Source organism: Accipiter gentilis, chromosome 30, assembly GCF_929443795.1.
Source record: "Accipiter gentilis chromosome 30, bAccGen1.1, whole genome shotgun sequence".
In the NCBI taxonomy this organism is placed as follows: Eukaryota; Metazoa; Chordata; class Aves; order Accipitriformes; family Accipitridae; genus Astur; species Astur gentilis.
Genome location: NC_064909.1, coordinates 14,564,536 through 14,586,719, shown reverse-complemented (window position 1 = coordinate 14,586,719; position 22,184 = coordinate 14,564,536). Strand labels below are relative to the sequence as shown.

The window sequence follows — 22,184 nt, the reverse complement described above, 5'->3', positions numbered from 1 at the left end:
AAACTCAAGTGAAAACACAGACACATTCACATTGCTGACTTGAAAGCTTCTGACTTTCGATATCAAACATCTGGCCTGCTACAGATCAGAGCAATTAATAAAGTGAGTGGAAGGTGCAGAGAGGTTAAGCCATTTGTTAAAGCTCATGCAGTGAGTTCAGTCTGGGATTTGGGAGACCCGTAGAGTCAAACCGACTGGTACATTGTGGTGCAGCTGGAATACAAGTTTGTCATATCCAACGTAAGCATTAAATGATCTTGCTTAAAGTAATTACATTGCTTGCACCCCTGCTTCTGTAGGGTTAATCATGAATGGGGAGAGAACCTTAATGGTAGTTTATTCTGTTCCACACTTGAGAACAGTCCCCAGAAGAAGTGCTTGTTCATAAATCCTTTACATGTGTGTAAAGACAATGTTCCTCTTTTACTGTTTAAGGCATATCTTGGATATAACAAGCAGCATGTGGGTTTTAGCTTTTTGTTGAATAATTTAGGAGAGTTTCCTTGTATTTTGATACTTTTCTTTTGTGAAGCTTAACTGTGTAAGGAGCAATTTAGGTCTAAATTTAGATTACTAGTTTTCCTCTATTGCAACAGAGTGTTGAATCCCATTGTTTCTTTAAATTGAAAGCTAAGGAAGAGTCTCTGGAATTGTGTATTTTTCTAACCTTCAGTTTCCTTCTGTCATTTAAAAGGGGAAAAATCCATATTTTCTTAGATCTTCTTCAGAGAGTTCTTTTTTTAATGCTGTCATTGTTATTCCATTTGAGCTCTATGCTGCACCAAACCACCAATGTGCTCTGGTACTAAAGTGGAACAGCAGCCTGCCGGTCTGTGAACATGTTGCAGCCTTTCAGTGTGCAAATAAGGAGCTGGAAGTCTACACGTGAGCACTGGTGTAGAGTACCCATCTTGCATTCTCAAGGTGTGGAGGCTTGGCCTTCTGCAAGGTGATTGTCCCTTTTTTGGGTTTCAGTAGCCACTTCAGCAAGACACACAGGGATCTCACCCCCCTATTCCTTAGTTTTGCTGGACAAAGTTGAAGTTGTGCAAATTGGCTGGACTAGCAAATCACACAGAAATGTACAGGAACGCTCTTACTCCCTGGGGCTGGGGCTCGTAGTCAGTTGTTTCTGTCATACCTGTGCAGTTGTAACGCAGTGGTAATTTCCTTGCTGCTTGAGAGTGTGGCTTGTCTGGTGTGCCTTTTTTTTTTTTTTTTTAAGTGTGTGCAAACACCTTTTTTTACACTGCTCTGCATCCTACGTAGGTGTATGCTGCCCTGAATCTACAACCTCACCCAGATCAGTATCTGGGCCATGCAGAGCAGTGATTGATGGCTCCTGCCCTGACTTCTCCAGGAAAGTGAAATCCATTCTTGCCATCTTTGGGCATCCCAGGGCTGGGAAGACCCTCTAGAGGATGAGATTCCCAGAATTTGTTAGAAGTTTTCTGATTTCAGCTGTAGCTAAGACTGTGTGTGTCTCAACATAATGAAGTGTTTAGGAAAAGCTGGTGTAGCAGGGACTATGACTGATTTCTGGGTGCAAAAGAGGGAGGGAGGGAGGTGTCGCTGAGTTGTGAAAGGCAGGGTGTGTAGGGGCCAGGCAAAATACTCCAGACCTCCTTGGAGAATGCCACGAAGCTCTTCAGTGAAATACCAAAAATGACAAAGCCATGGATCATAAGCTGTTTTTCTGAAGAGCATTGCCTACTTGTTGTGCTGTCCCATAGCGATAGCCATGCTGTGTCTTCCAGCCTTTCGAGAACATGTTTCACTACAAGTAAAGGTTTGTGTGGGGAAGCTATGGAAGTGGCACTGTGTGCTTCTTGCCTCTGCATCGTTATTCCTATGCTATTGTACGTAGGCCTTACCTGTGAGGCTTTGCTACAGTGTGGTTTCCAAGTGTTGCACAAACCCGTCGGTATTTAGAGTGCTTTTCTTGCAAATAGCATTTAGTGAGGTTGGGTTAGAGAAAAAGTTTTCTACCTCCAGGGAAGCTGAATGAATAGTAACAGGCTGAGGGGGACAATTTCTGGAGTTCTTGGGGCAAAAGAAGCCTGTTGAGAAGCCTGGCATAATATAAATGTTGATTTGATTAAACTCTGTTCTGTTTAATTCATTTAAAATAGCTGTGACATCGCCTCAGTGACCACCATCTCATACAAGGCCATCTGCAAAGGTGACAGTCAGGACTTTGCTGGTGACAACATGCAGAGCCACCCAGCAAGCCTGCTGCCTCGTTCTGATGAACCATTCTCCCTTCCTTCACTTCTCAGCTGGCATGTCTGTGTAGAGCGCTGTATTGCCTAGAAAGAGCTCTGGGGAGTGAGCGGCACTTAAATAAAACCTGTCAGACAGTGATCAACTGTACAATCTGCCACCCTTCTGTAGCTTCTGTTACAGTAGCTCAATGTTTCCTGATGAAAGTTAAAGAATGTAGGGCTCCATGTTACTGGAGCAAAGGTTAGATCGAGCGGGGTGCTTGGTGAACTAATGGGCTGACTGACCGGGCAAGATTTGTCCTACCCAGTTCTGCTGTAGTTGTTGTACATATCCCATTATAATGTGGTTGACTAAGACCATCTGACCATCCATCGTTTCCAGTGTTGGAATAGCCCCAGTGGTCCCTTTTAACTTGCAAAGTAACAGAAAAGATCCATCTGCTTTGGTGCGAAAGCTCAATGTGTCTTCTGTGCCAACTGAGTGTGTGCTGTTGTAGTACAGTATTCTTCAGTATCTGCACAGTTACTAATGACTTCCTGTGTGTTTGCAGCCCAGAAGTGGTAGGACAAAACCGCTTCTTTATGGCTTTGAAAAATAACTTCAGCTGTTATCAAATAGATGTGATAATCAAGAATAGGCATTTTGCGCTGGTTGTCTTCGGCATTCTTCAAGGTACACTTCCATTACAACAGGAGTGCTTTCCCACCCAGAACTGGTGGTGAATCGGAAAGAGCTACCCTTCTGCAGAGGTATGGTGTGACATTACACCTAATTAATTTAATAGTAGGATGCAGCTCAAATGGATGGTCTTGTTCCTTTGGTTTCCATCCCCACCCAAAGCCATGTGTCTTTTGTAGCTTCCCCTTAAATTTAGTAAGGAGTTGGGTAACAGCTGGTTAGGAGGAAATGCTACCTACACTAAAGACAAAAAACAACTAAAAGGCTTATATGGTGGAAGTGATTTACCATGTGGCTGCATAATCAGACATAATGGAGGGGATTTGAGAAGAGCATGGCTTGCCTCTGTCAGCTCACTGTTTAGGTCAGCTAAGCTGTAGGAGTCAGATGATACCTTATGCTTTCCTTAACCTCCATGTCATCTTGAGAGATGGTAATAGAGGGGAATTTCTCCACCACCTTTGGGTATTCTTGCTCACTGTGAGGATTAAGTTGGACTAATGCAAACATATATTTATCCTGGTGAGACTGAGAAGCTCATATAGCAGGAAGCCTCTGCTTCCTGGAGGCAAGTATATGGGAAGCTGGAGCTGACCTTGAAAGCAGTAAAGCACACAGACTGTTGTGCTACATGGTCTGACATTCCTGGTTTGGGTTTGTTTCTTTTTTGCTTGTCCTGAAGGTAGATGACTGAACAGCACGTTCTGGGGTCACAGCATAAAGGAGATGTCAAACTGTGGTGTGCTAAAATGCCCCTGAATTTCACATTGTAGTAATGCACTTCAGGATATCAGACTGGTCAGCCTGTATCACAGAACAGCCCAAACAGTATATCCTGTGACTTTCCCCATACTGGAATTACCCATGTGGTTAAACATGTGTCATTGTTTCAGGTGCCAGAAATGGTGTGTCCTCTGACCTACCTGTGCATGCCATAAGCGTTTTGGTTTGTCATAGGTCTGTTTTATGGAGGTAGGAGACAGATTTTGGCAGCTATTTTCCTGGAGGGGTGACTAACATGACGTCAGGAATAGTACTTTCAAAGGTGTTTGGCACTAACTTCTATGAAGTTGCTGGGATTGGAGTAAACCAGTGCTCTACGCTTCTTTTTTTTCTGACTTTCTACATGATTTGGTTTGTGTTGCTATTAAATCACAAAGCTTCTGCTCTCTTGTTCATTTTTTTTAAACTGTTTGAGGTAGACACTGACTCACAAAAAAAAAGTCCTCTTTTCTACTTAAATACTCTACCTCCCCAAGGGGTGCTCCCAGGAGCACAGCCCCCCTGTTGCTAGTAAATAGAAGGTAATAAATTTGCTTGATGTGTGGGTCAGGCACTTGTTTCATGATAAATGTGGATTTGACGTGCATGTTCTGGTGGGCTGAGGCTGAGTGCTTCCTGGTGTGAATGTTGATTGTCTCTTTATTGGTGAGCTTATTATGTTGGCTGGAAAAGCAGAAAATGAGTATTTTTAAACCCAGTAAAGAGTTGGTGTCTTAGGCAGTGGGCGGTGTGGTGTGGGTGGTATAGGTGCCAGTTTACTGTGATAGTCTGTTTTGTTTAGGTGTAGGTTGTGTTTAAATATGCTTTCATCCCTGGTGCGGGTGTAACTTTGCTTTTCTCCATGAAGGGTATTTACTGGCTTGTACAAAATCGTTTTTGATTACCAGGAAAAATACTAGGCTTTCTTTTCGTTGTAAGAATATACATGCATCTTAAGGGACAATTTTGAGAGGTGCAATTCTCAAGTGTCCTGACAGGCAGCACTTAGTGTGGCTTTTTATTGGCCTCTAGCTGTCTAGGAGGCTAAGAGAACACTTACTGCTAATGGTGGGGATGCAAAGCTCTAGAGCAGCAAGAGCAGCTTAGCTTCTTTTTTTATTTTCCTTTATTTAGGTGGGGGTTTTTTTGTTGTTTTGAGGTTTGTTGGTGTGGTTTTTTGTTTTTTTTTAGCACAAAGACTGCCTCTGGGTTTGACGCAAGTACAGAAAATTGAGATGATTCAGGCTTAAGCTTGAGTTCATAACCCCATTCATTATACTTGGATGTTGCTTTGGCTTTAGGCTCTTGTTAGGTGCAGTGTGTGTTGCGATACTGAAGAATGGGAGGAGGACCAGCTGTAAACCCCTGTGGTTATGTTGTATGAGTTAGACTGTTATCCTTTTCCAGAGCGTAGCACCTATTGTAAGAATTATGTGGTACCATTTTTTATCTGCCTGAAAATAGTATTAATTGCTTTCTCCTTGTGTACCAACTGTTTATAACTCAGTGCTGAACTCAGAAGATGAGGCAGAGTCTGCCTGAAGGGGCAAGCCTCCAAAGACCCAATTCTCCTTTGCTGACTCCAGGAGGAGGAGGAGCAAGCTCCAAGTAGGACACCAACTGTGCAAGTCCAAACACCGTGTGTAGGCTTGCTTTTTTGCCAGTCAACTCACAGCAGGTTTTGGTGAAGTGTCCAACAGTGCAAAAGTGTGGCTCTAGGGAGCCACAAGGAGGCATCTGGGGAGAAAGGGGAAGAGTACGAGGAGGGGGAAATGTGTGGAGGAGAGGAACTTCACAGGTGGCGATGGGAAGAGATCTGTGAACATGCTGCCATGTGGTACAATATGAAGAATATATTCAGGGGTTTTTTTTACCCTTAATTCCTGCAGTTATTTAACTAAATTGATACAAATCCAAGTGTGGATTCAGGTCTGAGCAGAATGAGCTGTATGTGATGTGTTGGCAAATGTGGGTGCTCAGTAAAAGGTTGTGGTTTCCTACCACGCGGCTGCGTGGTACTTAGTTGCTGGCTGGAGTTAAACCACGACAGTATGTTACTGAAACCAATTTAGTTTATGTATCTTGAAACCCAAACAAACTGGCCTGTATCTTTTAGAACGTTTTCTTCTATTTAATGCTGATGTTAGAATAGATACCCGCAGTACAAAAGTGTAAGTGGCTTTAAAAGCCACACTTGATTTGAAACATTCTTGCCTTCAGTGATATTTGCTAGCTCAACCAAGGAGCGTGGAGTGTGTTGCGCTTGTGCTTAGCGTTCATCCAAAATAGTAAGCTTCATTTGCATAGACCTTTCTGATGTCTGGTTTATGGGAGGATGTTTGCTCTCTTCTTGTGTATGAGAATGACTGAAGAAAAGTGTCAAGTCGGAAAATGTAACTTGGGTACAAAGTAAGCCTTTGTTCAGAAAGATGTCTTAATGACCTTGTGCGTAATATTCTATTGAAAGAGGGGGGGATGTAGGTTAGGAATCTTCTATTTACCAGTCCTGAGCTACGCTTGACAGATTTCACAAAGTCAAAATGGCTAAACTAAGATGATGATGATGATTTTCTATAAGGTTTGGCAGGAAGGTTGTAATTGCATCTTCCTCGTTTGTAAATCTGAACTGAAGCACTGAGCTCTGTCTTTGAGGTTGCAGTCCATGAAAGTAGGAAGGTTGCAAACCTACATCCATTAATTTCAGCTGGTAACAGTGCTTGGCCAGAACTTGGACTGTTTTCCTTGAAGCTCTTCAGATTCCCCTAATGATGATTCAGATGCATGCCTGATAGTGCGATGTAATGTGGTGTTTGCGCTATAGCGTTTGCCCAGTGTAACTAGTGTATACTAAAAGCAGATGGCTTTCATTCTGCGCTCTCTCTGCATTAAGGATAAGAGGGAGAAGAAAAGGAAGAGGAGGGGAAAGCTTCCTCTTTGCTGTTTGTAGCTCTTTTTCCCCATACCTCCCAAAGTGCACATAGATGTACATTGTATTTTAAGTCCTGGAAAAAATTGACATTTTTACCAAAGATAAAATACAAATACATAATAAACTTATCTTTAAAATAATCTATGCAAGCAGAAACTACCAGGCCTTTGAGATTAAAGGCTCAGTCTTGTTTTCTTCTGTGATACAATTGAAAGGGGAAAGGGCTGTGCTTTATATAGACTGGGAATAATCTGAACAGTCCCATGGTGCTTCCTACTGTACTCCACCTACCTTGCATCATAACTTCCTTTCTCATATTTATGGCCAAAAGCCAGTACAATATAAATGGAGTAGTGTGTGCAGTGGGTGAGACGGCAAGAACCTAACTCCATGCATTTGGGTATGGCCATAGGCAAATGCTAAACTACTCTGCATTTCTGTTGAATCTAACTTTATTAAACAGCTGAACATGAAAAGGATTGGGGATAGCAATCATCCTGTGTGCCTGTCTTCTAGTAAGTCTGTTATCTTTTGCTTACCTTAATCTTCAGGTACAATAGGTGAGGATGCTGCCTCCTGAAGGGCTGTGTTCAGGTTCTGAGGAACTTGATGCGAAAGAATCACTGAATTACTTTATTATTGTGGTATACTTTGCATTAAGCGGAGACTCATAACTATGTACCAGCTCAGAATGCTGCTTATCAGAACAAGAGAATGTGCTGTTGTGCAGGCTGTCTTCTGTTGTTTAGAAAGTTGCATCAAGTCAGCAAAAATACCTATTTTAGCAGCTGATTTCTTTATGGCTGTCTGGGAAGGTGCAGCATCAGTGTTCCCACTAGGTAAGATGCAAGACTTCCATTTAAAACTCTTTGTTTGGAAGGGGTTTATATTTATCAGGGAAGACTCATTTGTGATTGAAACCGTAGGTATCAGGTCTGTGGGTGGAAGCAGTTATTTCTCATTTCTGTCATCTGTACCTGAAATCTGATAGTTAATCTATTCATTTTAAATATTTTATGTTGCTAGTATTTCAGCTAACTAAAATTAACTTCTAAAAATTTGTTTTAGTTCAGGATGTAAATTATATTCTTGTAATTATTTTCCATCCCACACAGTGTTTAAAAAAAGCTATTTCACATAATTGTGAAATACATTTTCTGTATTGATGTATATTGCTGCTGTGTAACCACACTGTGTAGAAAAGTCATTGAAGGGCGTGCTATGAGCTCCTTTTTGGAGGCTTGTTCATACAGAACATAGGGTGTACATGCTTTCCATGTTGTAGGAAGATACATTGTCTATGTTGAAACATTTGCAGTGTAATTTAATAGGTATAACTGATAACAATAGAGAGAATATTACTGCAAAGCATTGCATTATCAACCTTAAGAATGATTTCCAATGCCTCCTTAAAAATGAGACCTAAGAAAATATTTTACGCAAGCTAAGACCATTACTTAGCTGTCTTACAGAAATTTAAAAACTCCCAACACTAGTATTGTGTGGTTCAAGGGTATTGAGTTTTGGTCTAAAATGCAGACAATATGGAAGGTGGTACAGAATTATATTATGAGCTCTAATGCAAAGTAATGAAATAAACGACTATTTCGAGAGACAGTGTGCTTGTTTGGCTACCAAATAATGTTGTTGTCTCTGTCATTGCCTTCTTGTATGCCTCAAGTTTCCCTGTCTGTAAAGTAGGAAATGGCTTGCTTGTGTCACAGCTTCCTGGTCATAAGATGCTTTGAAGATGAAAAATGCTGTGTGAATAGATGCCACAGTTTGTATTGTATATTATATGCTGTACAGGAAGACTGCATAAAGTTAGGAATTCAGCAAATGGTGAAAACCAGGGTTAAGTTTATGTTTTTTGTTTGTTTGTTTTAATAAATTCTCTACTTGATTATAATATTTTATAAAGGACTGAATTTTGCCCTGGAAGATTGTTTTCCGTTGTTGTAATTTTATGATCTGAATTAGATCTTTCACTAGAAACTGTTGGGGAAAAAAAGTATGTTCATCCTTTAAAGTTGGGTAGTTTCAGGGATTAATGAAGTCCTTATATTTTAATTTGCATCATGCACAATAATAGAGTTTTCTCCTGAATACTTGCATCCTGAATAAATGAGTATTAGCAGTATATTAATTACAAAATGTCCAATTTAACAGCCTTTTAATACCCAAGATGTGTGATACTAGTTTCATAATAAGCAAAGAGTAAAAGAAGTCTGATCCTTACAGAAACACAATCAAAGCTGAAAAGTAAATTGCATTTCTATTTTTCCCCCCTTTTAATGAATAATTGAGGTCTTCTGATCTAAAGAGAAGATTGATATCAGGTCTTTGATAAGAAACAATATCTCATTGGATGAATGTAAATTGTAAGGCATGTGTTTGCTCAGGTTTGTATTCCAAACAGGTTTGGAAGCTGGTTTTGGTTTTTTGGGGTTTTTTTTGGTTTTTTTTTGGGGGGGGAGGGTTAGTATAACAAAGCAGGAGCCAAAATGTCGTGTGGTCATAGCCTAGCACTTTTGTAGAACTAGTTATTCTTAAATATTTTACTTTCAGTTGAAGAAAACTTATTTACAGATGTTGAGACCTGTTATGTTGTATTTAATATCAGTGCAATTGTATGAAACGATCCTGTTGGTGAGTTTAGCAACAAATGGATCAGATTTGTGGGCAAACGTAAGGCTATTTGGGACTGACGTGCAGAAGAGAGATGGAGGATTATAAAGTTGGGTGTGACTTGCTTTAATTGATGCCTTCTTCTCTCCTCCTGTTTGTTTGCTTTTTTGCTACATTCTCTTCCTGTTCCGGGGTGTGTTACAGTCCAGAATTAGTGGCTGTAGTTGGAGGTGATGCATAAGTAACATGGTTTGGAACAAAATTATATATTTCATGCTGAGAGGACTCGAAGTTGTAATTCATACCAATTTGGATTTTCTTAGATTTGTGTCTCAAGTGGCAGGCTTTTTGGAGACATAAAGTCCTTTATGTTTGGTACTCTGTTTTGCCATTCAGTTGTTTATAAGTCATATGTCAGAGTCATTCCTTGCAAAAACTATCTCTTGCTTTAGCTCATGTGTCCTTGGTAATCCCTTTGATGCCCTTGGTGCATTCGATCGAACTGCCTCATTTGGTGGCTCCATAACTGCAAACTTTTATTTTCTAAGCTGTAGCAGAGTCAGCTGAAATCTGTGATGTGATTTTAAAAGGAACTGCTTCAGTAGGTACACAACACATCCCTGGTTTCTTGCAAGTATGCCACAGTACTGGAATGCTTTTACATTTTAAAGCTCTTCAGTACCCGCAAACAGTGAGTACATCTTGGCGGTGGGGAATGAAGGGGAAATCTTTAGTTTAGAACTTAGGGACCTGACTCCTGTTTAAAAGTGCTCAGCCTGTATGTTGGGCGTTCCTAAAACTGAATCTTTAAAAGTCTTAGGAGAGCAAAAAACCCTCATCCAAGGTTATATGGAATTGTCAGATATTTCAGTATTTGCCTGGATGCTGTCTTTAAAAGTAGTGCAAGGTCTGACTGAGATTTGTCTTCCTCTCTTTTTTATCAACTCTTTCAGTTACGCCTAGCTTGAAACTGAATTTTTTGCATGTTGTTTCTTCTTTTTTCCTTGTATCTTAACTCCTCGATGCCTGTATGTAACTGTCTTAACATCTTCGGTTTCAGGGAGGAGTAAAAGACTGCTTTATGCTCTAGCTTGATGCAATCTACAGGATTCAAACTTCTGAACAAGGTGTCATGAGAGTATTCCTGTTTCCTTTGTTTTTCGCTGCTGTGCAGTGATCAAACAACAATATAAACTAGCTGGTAGGGTAGTTAATAAATGTTGCGTTTGAACCATTCCCAGTGGAAGGATGACTTCTTGGGATCCTAATGTGAGGTGGTGCAAGCAACAGCAGTCACTGATGGATACGAGCAGCGCCAAGAAGCCATAGCGGGCTTCTGGTTCACACCAGCCTTCTTTACCTTTCCCAGCTCTCTGGGGAGAGGGACATCTCTGTGATGGATACTCTCTGGTCAGTGCTTGCCCTAGGCTCTGATGCGGCCAAGTGGGGAGCAGGCTACCCCAGGGGACCTCGCAAATGTGCAGGCAGTGGAGCAGGCAGGGCTAGTGCCTTGCCTCTCTCCTGCAAGGCAGTAAATGTGACCACCATTTGGGTGGGAGAGGAGGGACACAACTACTTGGAGGACTTCTGAATCATCTCAGCATTATCGTTGCATCTAAAGGAAAGTGGAATGAGGTAACTGTGAAGGTCATGTTAATTTTGTAGCCTTTTAGTTCATTTAGACTTGTAAGACTTTGAGGTATGCTTTTAAGGAACTTGCAGAGTTTGGTTGCTTTTTTTCCCCCAGTTCATAGAATATGTGGGATAGAGGTAATGCAGACACTACCAAGTCTCAGAAATGGCCCACACACACCAGGTTTGAGTCCTCTTGGCTTAATGTATTAGTAATTATCCTGAGCATTGTGGATAGAAATGGCAACTCGTGATCCTTCCTGTGTAGTTGTCTGTATTGGTAAATCCTAAGGATTAACAACTGGATATAAACAGGCACACTGAAGAGTGAACAGCCCTGTTAGGGTCAAATTAGGTCTGCTTTGTGTATAATGCCATGTTTTTTATAATTTTCTCTTAATGCCCATCTGTGAGCTCATATTTTAAAACCAACAAATGTTACTGCAGATACACAGCCTGTGCGATTTTAGTGTTGCTCTGAATACGAGGTTGTACTGCATTAAGTGTGAAATGTTGATGTGTTTTGCATACCTATATAACCCTGCTCTGCAGCTATTTGGGAGGCTTTTTTTTATTTTACACTTTTCTGCCCCAATTTTTGTGATGCAATGGTATTCTTACCTCGTTGCACGTGGCATCCCTCACTGTCAGTCTCCTCTAGAAACACTACATCCAAAAGATAGCATGTTCAGTGACAAAAGATTAAAGCTGAGTATCAGAGTTCCTGCTTGGAAAGCTTTGTCTCTTAATTTAGGTCAGTACTTCAGTGCACTATGCTGTAAACAGCGCAATGGTTGCGCCTGTCTTTGCTATATAATGAGTGGATGTAGTAAGCTGATCCTACCTGACTGCTGGCCACACAGCTCTGGTCCAGACAAAGCATACCAGAGAGGGAGCAGCGTTAAAACAAATTCCCTGCCAGCCATGGGCGATCAGCTATGACCCCAGCCTTGATTCAAATAAAATCCTGAAGTGCTGGGTGTCCCGCTCCATCTGCCTGCCTGCCCTCCACAGGATTCACCAGCTTCCATCGGTCAGTAACTGGAATTTTGTTGCTGCCTTTGCATTTTCCACATTTTCTCTCCTAATGTCTCTCCTTACAAGCTCCAAGTGCGTGTGTGTTTGGTTTTTTGCCATAATGTGACAACGAAACGGTTGGGGTGTCTGAACATTTTCCTAAGGATTACAGACTTGAGCTCTCTTTCACCAGGCTTTTTCTGCTATGTGAGTATGTGTAGAAGGTCTTTAGGAACTTATCAGAAATGTTGTCTTGGGGAGCTGGGCAAAACCGGAGATCAGAAACTGGTGCTAAATCTGGTGCAGTGCCAGGGCCCGAAATATTATTTGCAAGTGTTTATACTGCCACAAGTGGGACAAATACTTATACTCTGTATAACAAGACATCCTGCATGTGGAATGTTTTTGTAGAAGTTTTTAAAAGAATAAAGACAGCTTCTCTCATAGGGGTGGAGGGGCTCTCAGCACTCGAAGAGCCCTGAAAAGCCTTTGGAGTTGTTAGGGATTTGTGTGCATGGTTCTGTCCTGGGGGAATCTCCAAGATGGGGTTCCTAAAACTGTGAAGAAGATGAGGCTAAATTTCACTTTGCAGTGGCATCAAAAATACTTGTTCCAGAGTATTCACACAGTGTGAACATAGATTGCTGCATGTGACTAGCAGCCATTTGATACTGAAGTTGAGACTAGGTCTCAGAAGAGAATTGACATAAATTTTTAGCTAGGAGCTAAGCTTTGATAGCAGTTTAATATTAATAGCATATAGCGAGGTGGTGTTCAGAGGCAGTAATCATCAATGTTTTCTATCAAATAAGGCAACTAATTCTTAAAATGCTCATTTTCTAGTTGTGGCAGGAAAGACATGAGCAAGAATAATGTCTAGCTATGTGGTGTGTTTGTACAGAATAATAACCAAAGATCAAGGATCATTCTGCAGCTGTGAAGAGGTAGCCAAGTAAAATATCCTCGTTTTCCTGTGAATGGTGTTTGGGGGGAACCTTGTATTCAGACTGAGACTAAGGGCGTAGCAAGTCAACTTGTGCTTCTAAGAAACCTTCCGATGAAATGTGTTATGGAAATGCAAATTATGTTTCCACTTCACTGCCTATGCAGAAACCTCCAGTCTTTTTTTTTTTTTCCAGATGTAATTGCCATTGTTTTTCCCTGTAAAGAATATTTCTGAATTCTAGATGACTGTTTTTCCTGCTGTGTCAAATGGGTGCAGTATATACGTATAGTAAGGTGGGAGGAGTTCTGGCACATCACCAGAGAGAAGGAAGGAGCAGTAGGACCAGGTTTAAAACCAAACAATTCTCCAGCAATGTAATTTAGTTGAGCAGAGAATTACTTCCGTAGTGTCTCACTTGCTTGTACCTTAAAAAGAAGTTTGGTTTTGTTTTGAAATTCTGTATGCACAGTAGTTAACAAATGATACAATTGTGTTGAAAATAATGCCTTTAATGAGAGGATTGTGACTCTGATGTGCAGTCTGGCTTTGTGTTATAAAGTAACTGTGTGCTCTTGCCTTTGTCTTTTCCAGATGTTTCTGACAGTGTACCTCAGTAACAATGAGCAGCACTTCACTGAGGTGCCAGTCACCCCTGAAACGACCTGCAGAGATGTGGTGGAGCTGTGCAAGGAGCCTGGTGAGACTGAGTGCCACCTGGCTGAAGTGTGGTGTGGCTCAGGTAGGTTAGGCTTGTACTTTGTAAATTACTGGGCATTCGCTACTTCTAGTAAGGTAGCACACAGAGACCTTGACAGATGTGGTCCTGTCCCAGAGGGTTTCTGCCTTAGTTTTGTTAATATCTTCATCAGACCTGCTGTGTGATAATGCATCTACAGAAAGGCTCACACATGCAGAAATGAGTTAAAAGAATGGGAATCAAGCATGCAGGATATTCTGTGTATGCAGCTCATCTCTGAAGGGTGTGGGGGACTTGTTTTCTCTTCCTTCTTCTCCCCACAGTGGGATCCCCGTGGCCTGTGTGAGGTTTTTGAAGTAGTAAGTTGTTGTGGTTTAACCCCACCCAAGAACTAAGCATCACACAGCCACTCATTCACTTTCCCCCCACCCAGTGGGATGGGGGAGAGTCGGGGGGGGGGAAAAAGTAAAACTTGTGGGTTGAGATAAGAACAGATTAATAGAACAGAAAGGAAGAAACTAGTAATGATAATAATAATAATAAAATAATTGGAATATACAGAACAAGTGATGCACAATGCAATTGCTCACCACTCGCTGACGGATGCCCGGTTAGTTCCTGAGCAGCAATCTCTCCCAGGCCAACTCCCCCCAGTTTATATACTGGGCATGATGTCACATGGTGTGGAATACCCCTTTGACCAGTTTGGGTCAGCTGTCCTGGCTGTGTCCCCTCCCTACTTCTTGTACCCCTCCAGCCTTCTTGCTGGCTGGGCATGAGAAGCTGGAGAATTCTTGACTTAGTCTAAACACTACATAGCAACAACTGAAAACATCAGTGTTATCAACATTCTCTCATACTGAACCTCAAACAACACTATACCAGCTACTAGGAAGAAAATTAACTCTATCCCAGCCAAAACCAGGACATAAGTATAGTTCTGTGACTCAGAATAATTTCTTCAACCCCATAGCCATTTTCACTTGCAGTGACAAAGGAAAACTTCCTTTTTCTGATCACATTGTTGTTTCTGATTGTGTTAATTGAGTTTGGAAGGGGTGTTACCAGAAGTAGTAGGAGTTACCTGATGTGAAGTGCTCTAAAGAAGGTGTGCGGTGGGTGGGAGAGAGGATATAGAAACTACTTTTGACTATCCCCTGTCCTTCTAAGCCTGTGGAAGAGGGTGTTATGTATGTGGCTTGTTGTGGCTTTTCTTCCTCCTTCTGTGTTCTTGCTGATTTTTGTCTTGAAAGTTCAAATGTCCCTAGCTTGCAGTGCTCCACTGGAACTGGAGAACATGTCAACAACTGAATCAAAAGCTAAAGTATGGCTAACTTTTAATGGCTTAAATGGGAAAGGACTCTTGACTATCTCCTGTCTCTATGGTACTCATTAGATAGTGGTAACCATCCAGAGGCATAAAATAGATGAGTCAGGACACGATTTTAAGTCATGAAAAATAATGATATTGGTTCCAACTTTTTTGAGATGCTTCAACAAAATTATAAAGAATCAGATAAGAGCTTATGTTCCTGCCTTCCTCTGCTGTTGGCTCTGGCTCATACCTGTTCAAAGAAGTCTTTGGTGAGCTGGATGTTTGTTTAATAGCATGAGATACCTGAGTTCTCTCTTGACTTTTAGCCCTTCTGACAGAGATGTAATGTTTCTGGTATTTCTAAGTTCAAAAAATGCAACAGAAATTTTTTTCTTCTCCTTAGAAAAGTGTCATGGTTTAACCCCAGCCAGCAACTAAGCACCATGCAGCCGCTCACTCACTCCCCTCACTGAACTCAAAACATAGCACTGTACCAGCTACTAGGAAGACAGTTAACTCGATCCCAGCTGAAACCAGGACAAAAAGAAAGCATCTTCTCTTTATAAATGATAGTCAGATAAAATCACTAATCCAGCAGGGAAAGATCTTTTAGGAAAGTGTTTTTATTGTACATCTTTGTCCAACTCTGTCTAAATCAACACACTACCAAAGTCTACAGTGAAAGACAAGTAAAATAAAGGTTTAGGTAAAACCGCTGAATTTATAGTTAGCCTTAGACCCGCACCCTGTTGAAGAGCACAGGTTGTGATGGTAAGGGACAGGGTTCTCCTGTTGTTACCAAAGTTGGAGCCCTGCTAGAGTGGGCAGCTCCTCTCCTCGTGTTTCCTGAACCTGGATTCTTGATTGGATTTTGAGATGTTGAGGTAGAGTGTGCTAGAAAGGTTAGCAAGGTTGTCCTGAAATCAAGGGAGAGCACCTATACTGAGAGCTAAGTAAAGTCTGCCAGTCCTCAGTGTCCAAATGGTCTTGCTAAACTGAAAAGTAAACTTCTGGCTGAGTGGGACCGTATAATACATGGAGGTTTATTTGTAAAATCAACTTGTCAGCTTTTCTGGTACTCAGGGAGATTTAAGAAAATAACCTGGATACAGAAACATAAAGTGAAGCAGAGAATTTTTTCTGAGATAGTTTTTGTAAGGACATCATGAGATACCACGAGAACAGTTATCTAAATTTTACTTGTACAGCTATTATCATAAGACAGAGAAAAAAAAAGTATTGTCCATTTATACAGTGAAAAGCTTGACAACTGTTTTGGAAACCAAATTATCTTGTTCCCTTCACTGATCCTGTCATATTTACTAATTATTTACTTCCATGTACAAACATTGGTGTGTGTATAAAACTGTATACAGTTTCAAATTGTACTTGGTAATAAAAAATCCAGTAGTCTCAAATCATGTAACATTAAAAGATTTGAGTACTTCATCCAGTACGTGCATGTTGTTTTGGATAAAATGCATCCTTTCTTAAGCATCTGTATAACATCCAGTAGCAACCATTTGCAAGATATGTTTTCATGCATATCTTGGATTTGGGGTGGGGAGGAGGGGTAGGGAGTGCAGGGATGGAGAGAAATACTTTCAGCTTTTGCCTAATCTCATTTTAGATGTCAGCAAAGTTCACTATCTTGTTTTGCCAAGGTATGCCATGACTTCTATTTTGTTTGTGTTTTACACTGAACAAATTAAACTTTATTTTAAAAGAAACATGGTGCATGGTAGTTAACTTTCTGGGGTAGAAACAAAAGATTTATGTTGGAAAATGACTTCTCAGACTTCAATTACTGAGATCCTTCTTAGATCACTTGTGTGTGTCTCTTTCTGATGCTTGCTCAGGAATTTTAGCTTCTGTTGTCAGACCTTATTAAGTGTACTTTGAAAGATTGCTGCAAGTGTGCTTGAGGCACTCTGCTCCCCGAAGGGGGCAAGTTTACTACTCCCTGTCCTCCCAGTTTTACTTGAAATTTGATGAGTATCAGGGCAAAATTTCTTGATCTTCCTATTATTGCTAGACTTCTGTTAGGTGACTGCCTTGGCCACCGTGGAAAGCAGTCAAAAGGTGTGTGCGAGTATAAAGATTTTTATTTTTTTTCCTTTGAGACAGGGAATAAAAAAAATGAAGTCCGATTGTTTGTCCTTTCTTCTTGAGCTTTCCAAATGTAGTTTTGTTTGGTATTTGAAATCTCTTTGACCTTCCTTTGAAGTCACTGAGTGGTATTAACAGAATCCTTTTGTAAAGGGCATCTCCCTTGATTATAGAGTTTCAGTTGAAGTATTGCCGGGCTGCTAGAAATCTGTCTTATAAACCTGCTGTATATTCTTTAAGATGGAAATCTGACAGTGGTACTGTTGGTTTTTTGTTTTTTGCCTTTTTTTTTCTTGAATTAAGGTTTAGTAGATGAAGAGCTTATTTAGCTGTCTAGACAAGTAACCGCCAAGAGACTGCTTTTTCTGTAACAGTGACCTACTTGCTTATTCTGTAAAGCTAATCTCTTTTGACAATGACTCCAGAAATTTTCCTTCCTAGATTGCTTGAGCGCAGCTGCAGCATTTTCATTTAAAGGAACACTTTTATGTTGAAAAGAGCTTTTCACGTGCTGGAAACATATGTTGGTAGCTCCTCATCTTACGCAACTGAAAACATTTGTACTTAACGCCAATAATTTTTCTCCTGAAATGATTATTCCTTATTAAGATAGTGACTTTGAAAGACTCTCCATTGAATATGAATGAACTACTCTCTGATTTCTCCCCTCTCCTCTATCCCCTCTCCCCTCCAAACATCCAACAAAAGCAATGTCAGGAAAAACGAAACTGGTGCAAAAGTGGGTGTATTTAATTTCAGTGTTTGTCTGCTTGTCTTATTTCTCAGGCCAGGAACAATATATTCTGTTTGTCTGGCACCCAGTGCAAATGGATCTAACCTGATCATGAGTCTCAGATGTTGTCATAAGATACTATGGCAGTATCCTGACCACAGAAAGTTGACTGCTATAATGTATTGACCACATATTTGCCATCACTTTTAACATAGGTGTAAAAATGTACGGTAAATTGTCTAGATTAACAAAAGCAATTGCTTCTGTGTAAAGATTTAGAGGCCAATAAGCAATTCTAATTATATACTCTCCGTGAATGCTCAGCTATGAAGTGTGTAAAATTTGGAAGAACAGCAATACAGAAAGGGAGGAGTACTGGTAAATGAAGGCAGTAGATAAAGACTCCCACTGGATTTTTGCAATATCAAAAGGCAACAAGTAAGGCTTAAAGATTGGAACCGTGACTGAATCCTGAACTTGGGAACAAGAGCAGGAAAAGGAATTCAGTGGACCTGTGCTGTAACTTTTTAAGAAATCTCATCTTGACTGTCTGAAAAGAATAGCAAATTCTTATTGGAGTTCCTTTTCACTGTCTGTTTCTTTTCTTTAAGCGATGAATCCCAAAATAGTTTGGCTTTTTCAGGTTTATCAGAAGCACAGCTTTTGAAACACATGTACTCTGAACTTCATCAAATTTGCTGTCTGAGTGAGCTGGATCTATGGCAGACAGGAGCTGTAGGAGAACACTTGAAGTGACAGGAGCTGTGATGGCTTGCTGAGGATCAGGCCTGTGGAGTACTGTGTAGGAGCCTCTTCAGGGTACTGAGTGCTTCTGCCCAAGCTTGAATGCAAGGCCTGCAATCTGGCATTTGATTGCAATCCTTAGGAAGCATTAAGAGAAGAACTCTTCTTCTCTGTGAGTTTATCTTTGCATCTCTCTTCTTTCTCATTGGAATAGGAGTAGGAATCGAGGCAGGGGAGCCCTGGAGGAGGGGGCGGGAATGACTGAGAAATAAGTTTGTCTGAGGTTCCACAGAAGTGGAGCAAAAGATATGCCAGCACATCTCCTGTGGTGGTGAGTGGGTGAGATGATTTGCAAATACAAAACTTAAGGCACTAGAGCTGAAAGCTCTGAATTGCTTGTTTGCTTCCCCTTGGGCTGTGACAGTGCCTCAGCTTCTCCCTTTGGGGACTGACTATTTTAAAGGAGTGTATCTACTTTTCAGAGGCGTTGGTTTAATTTCAGAAGCAAGGAGTGGTACAGCGCCTTCCTAAGGGAAAGTTACAAGTGCTTTGGATGAGGGCAAGGGTTACGTGCACACACTGTACCTGAGTAATAAAAGGTGTTCAGGTGAAAGATGGACAGGTATTTTTTTTTGTTTTGGTATGTGCCCAAGCTACATAGGGATGTAATAGTCAACTGGCTTTTTACTTTTTCAGAACGTCCCATAGCCGATAATGAACGGATGCTGGATATTTTGCAGCGCTTTGGAATGCAGAGAAGTGAGGTTCGTTTCTTTCTTCGGCATGAACGCTCTCCCTGCCGGGAAGCAGGTAGGTGTTGATCTCAGCTGGTCCATTTGTCTAAGTTTCATTTCATTCCTCAAGGTTAAGGAAACAGCCTGTGTGTGTTACTTATTAATATTGGTACTCAGTATGGTATTGCAGCCCTCTTTGGTCTGGCCATCATTTTCTTACAAATAGAGAATGCTAATAACAGAAAACTTGTTCATTTTAGTAAATACTTCATCCTTCCTTGCCAGATCTGGGGACATTAAATCCAAATTGGAACTTTTGCAGGTTTTCTAGAGCTGGTCATCAACAAAGCATCCATGTGCATCCTGTATTAAATATATTAGCCATAGCTAAATACCTAGAGATCTGTGTTGGTCTCTTCTTTTAAATCTAGAAACCAAACTGTTGTCCAGTAACATAACTTATTATTTGGGCTTAGGATGTTTCACCTGGATAGTACTTTACCAGGATGATAAACTTAGCATACTTGGCAAGAGATGGAGTTCTTCGATATTTCTCCCACAATCTACACATTCATATTAGTTTCAGGAATAGCATTAAATGAACTGCCTAGTTAAGTTCTCTGCGAATGTAACATCTATGCATTGTAAATCTAAATATGAAACCTATAAAGAAAATTACTTTTTGCTTTTCAAGGTTTTTCTGTGCATCTCATGTTAATCTCTTCAGTAGAATTCTTAACACTTTCACCTTTAAATCAGTTGTCTTCCTCCCCTTTTTCTGTTTTCATCCTTGGTAATTTTCCTTGGTGTTGGAAATACCACATTTGTGTTAAGTGGCATTGTACCCAGTGTGTTTTAAAATGGCTAAATGTATCTTGATGTTTGAAATGTGTAATGATGGTAGAATGAGTACATGAAAAGTTAAAGCTGTGCTATCTCTACCTACTAAGGATCTTGCAGTGCAGTTTAGTTGTCACACTGTAATTTTTCAAGTCCAGAGTGCTCGTAGTATAAGGATTATTGGCACTTTATTGGCCATGGCATTGCTAAGCTATATGTTTGAGGAAGAGCAAATGAATAGTTAGGAGGTCTGCAGTTAGTTTTGCAAGAATATGCTCTTGAAATGGCTATCAAGTGATACCTAAGAATATCTAAGAAGTGAACAGAGATAGTTTCATCCTGTAGTACATGTATGTCCTACAAGGAAATGAGTGAGCTTGGTCTTTGGCATCTGAACACCATTTGTACATAATTTGATGGAAATATTAAAGTAGGATTCTAGTTAAGTAGCATCTTTACTGTCACAATGACTGCCAGGAAAAAAACCACTGTGCTTTTAAACTTTGTTATGTGCAAATAATCAGCTGTAGATTAAGTGGTGCATCTTTCATGATAGGTGACTAACCTTTAACTGTTGTTATTCATATTCTCTGTGAGACAGTTGACAAAGGCACACCAGAACATCTAGATGCTGGTTTTGAGACACTGTGGTCTAAATGCCTCACTGAATTAACCAGATATTTTTGTGTCATTTGTAGAGGGGAACATGTTTTTGTGACTATTAATCTGTAATGCAGACTTACTAGGGGTCTGTTGACCATGGGAGAAATATTGAAATAGCATACTGTTGGTTAAGCTTTTTTGTTTTTAAACAGTCTTAAAATAAATGTTGACATTGAACAGCAGTCTCACAAAAATATCTTGTGTCATCAGTCAAGTTTCTCTAATTGGCAAGAGCATAGGAAGAACAGTTGTTCAGATTCTAAAACAAAATGATTGTACTGTTTCCCCTTTTGTATTGAATACTATGTCTAAAGGGATAAGAAAAATTCTAAAATACCTTACTGTCTTTGACTATCTTGTATTTCTTCTAGGGACTGGCCAAAGATCTCAAGATCCAGCCTTAAAAAGAAATGGTGTGAAAGTGCCTGGTGATCGAAGAATAGAGAATGGAGTAAGTGCTTGATGCAGCGGCCAGTATAGTGAAAATGGAGGTTTCCCTTCCTTTGAGATACTGGTGCAAATACTACCCTGGAAACTAAGAGGCTATTTTGGAGAGATCTCTAAGGACTGCTGTAAAACAGACACAAAGCCTCTAAGAATTATCACCCTTGATTTTAATTCTTAAGATGTCTCAGAGATCCATTGGTTGCCATATCTGTGTTTGCTGCTCTGATCACCCATACAAATTCAGCACACTTTCCCTTTTGTACTCCCATTGAAAATTTTCTCTTGTTTTCCTTCAGTTCATTAGTAATTTCATGTTCAGTTTTGTGTCAGAGATCCCTTAGTTCCAGATTTCAAGTTGAGACCAGTTAGTGTTTCAGCATTGAATCCACTGTCTGTCATTTTTTTCTTGGTCCAGAAGATATAATTATGGATATAAGATTGAATCTAGGTTCAGGAAACAGATGTGAACAGGTAACTCGTAATAATAATGCTACCGTTGAGGGTGGTGGGGTTTTTCCCCCACTATATTTAAACTTTCTGTTTTCTTCAACTTGCTTTGAATTGAATTTGAACGGTACACCTATGACCACAGATGAATCCTGCTGTGTGCTGAGCATTCTGGGCTCAGTCAGTCAAAGCTGATTCATGCTGAGCTTAATTATAAAGGACTCTGAAATGCCTCTTTAAAATGCTGCTGAGATTTTGCTAGAAATATTAATGTTTCAATAGATGTCAGCTTGTGTGTGTTTCTGGATTGGGCTACACGTGTGTATGAGCTTACAACTATTTATTCTTTTACCATGGAAATATGCCATTTCCTTCTAATTATTTTACTGGATACTCAGGTTTTGTTGTTATTTTTTTTAAAAGACCTTTGTCATACTTTTCTGCAGTAGCTCTATGGAGTTGCACACTAGCCAAATTAAAAGTTCTAGACTTAGCATGCTTTGGATTTTCTTTGACAGGTCAGTGCTCCAAGGATGGATATGACACTGGCCGAACTTCAGGAAATGGCATCACGCCAGCAGCAACAAATTGAGGCTCAACAGCAAATGCTGGCTAACAAGGTGAGTTTGGAATGAGA

General features: G+C 40.4%; 1 protein-coding gene across 4 annotated transcripts in view; it reads left to right on the top strand.

The window, feature by feature from the left end:
* Nucleotides 1-22,184, top strand: part of TP53BP2 (tumor protein p53 binding protein 2) — a 57,437-nt gene that overhangs the window by 13,031 nt on the left and 22,222 nt on the right. For 2 of the 4 annotated variants that reach the window (XM_049833545.1, XM_049833544.1), the window contains exons 2-5: nt 13,410-13,557; nt 19,113-19,226; nt 21,025-21,104; nt 22,066-22,167. In XM_049833545.1, the coding sequence (XP_049689502.1) occupies nt 13,410-13,557; nt 19,113-19,226; nt 21,025-21,104; nt 22,066-22,167 (444 nt within the window). Of the gene's footprint in view, nt 1-7,091; nt 7,111-11,872; nt 11,889-13,409; nt 13,558-19,112; nt 19,227-21,024; nt 21,105-22,065; nt 22,168-22,184 lie in introns of those variants that run through there. The other 2 variants (XM_049833547.1, XM_049833548.1) reach the window with 2 other exon arrangements.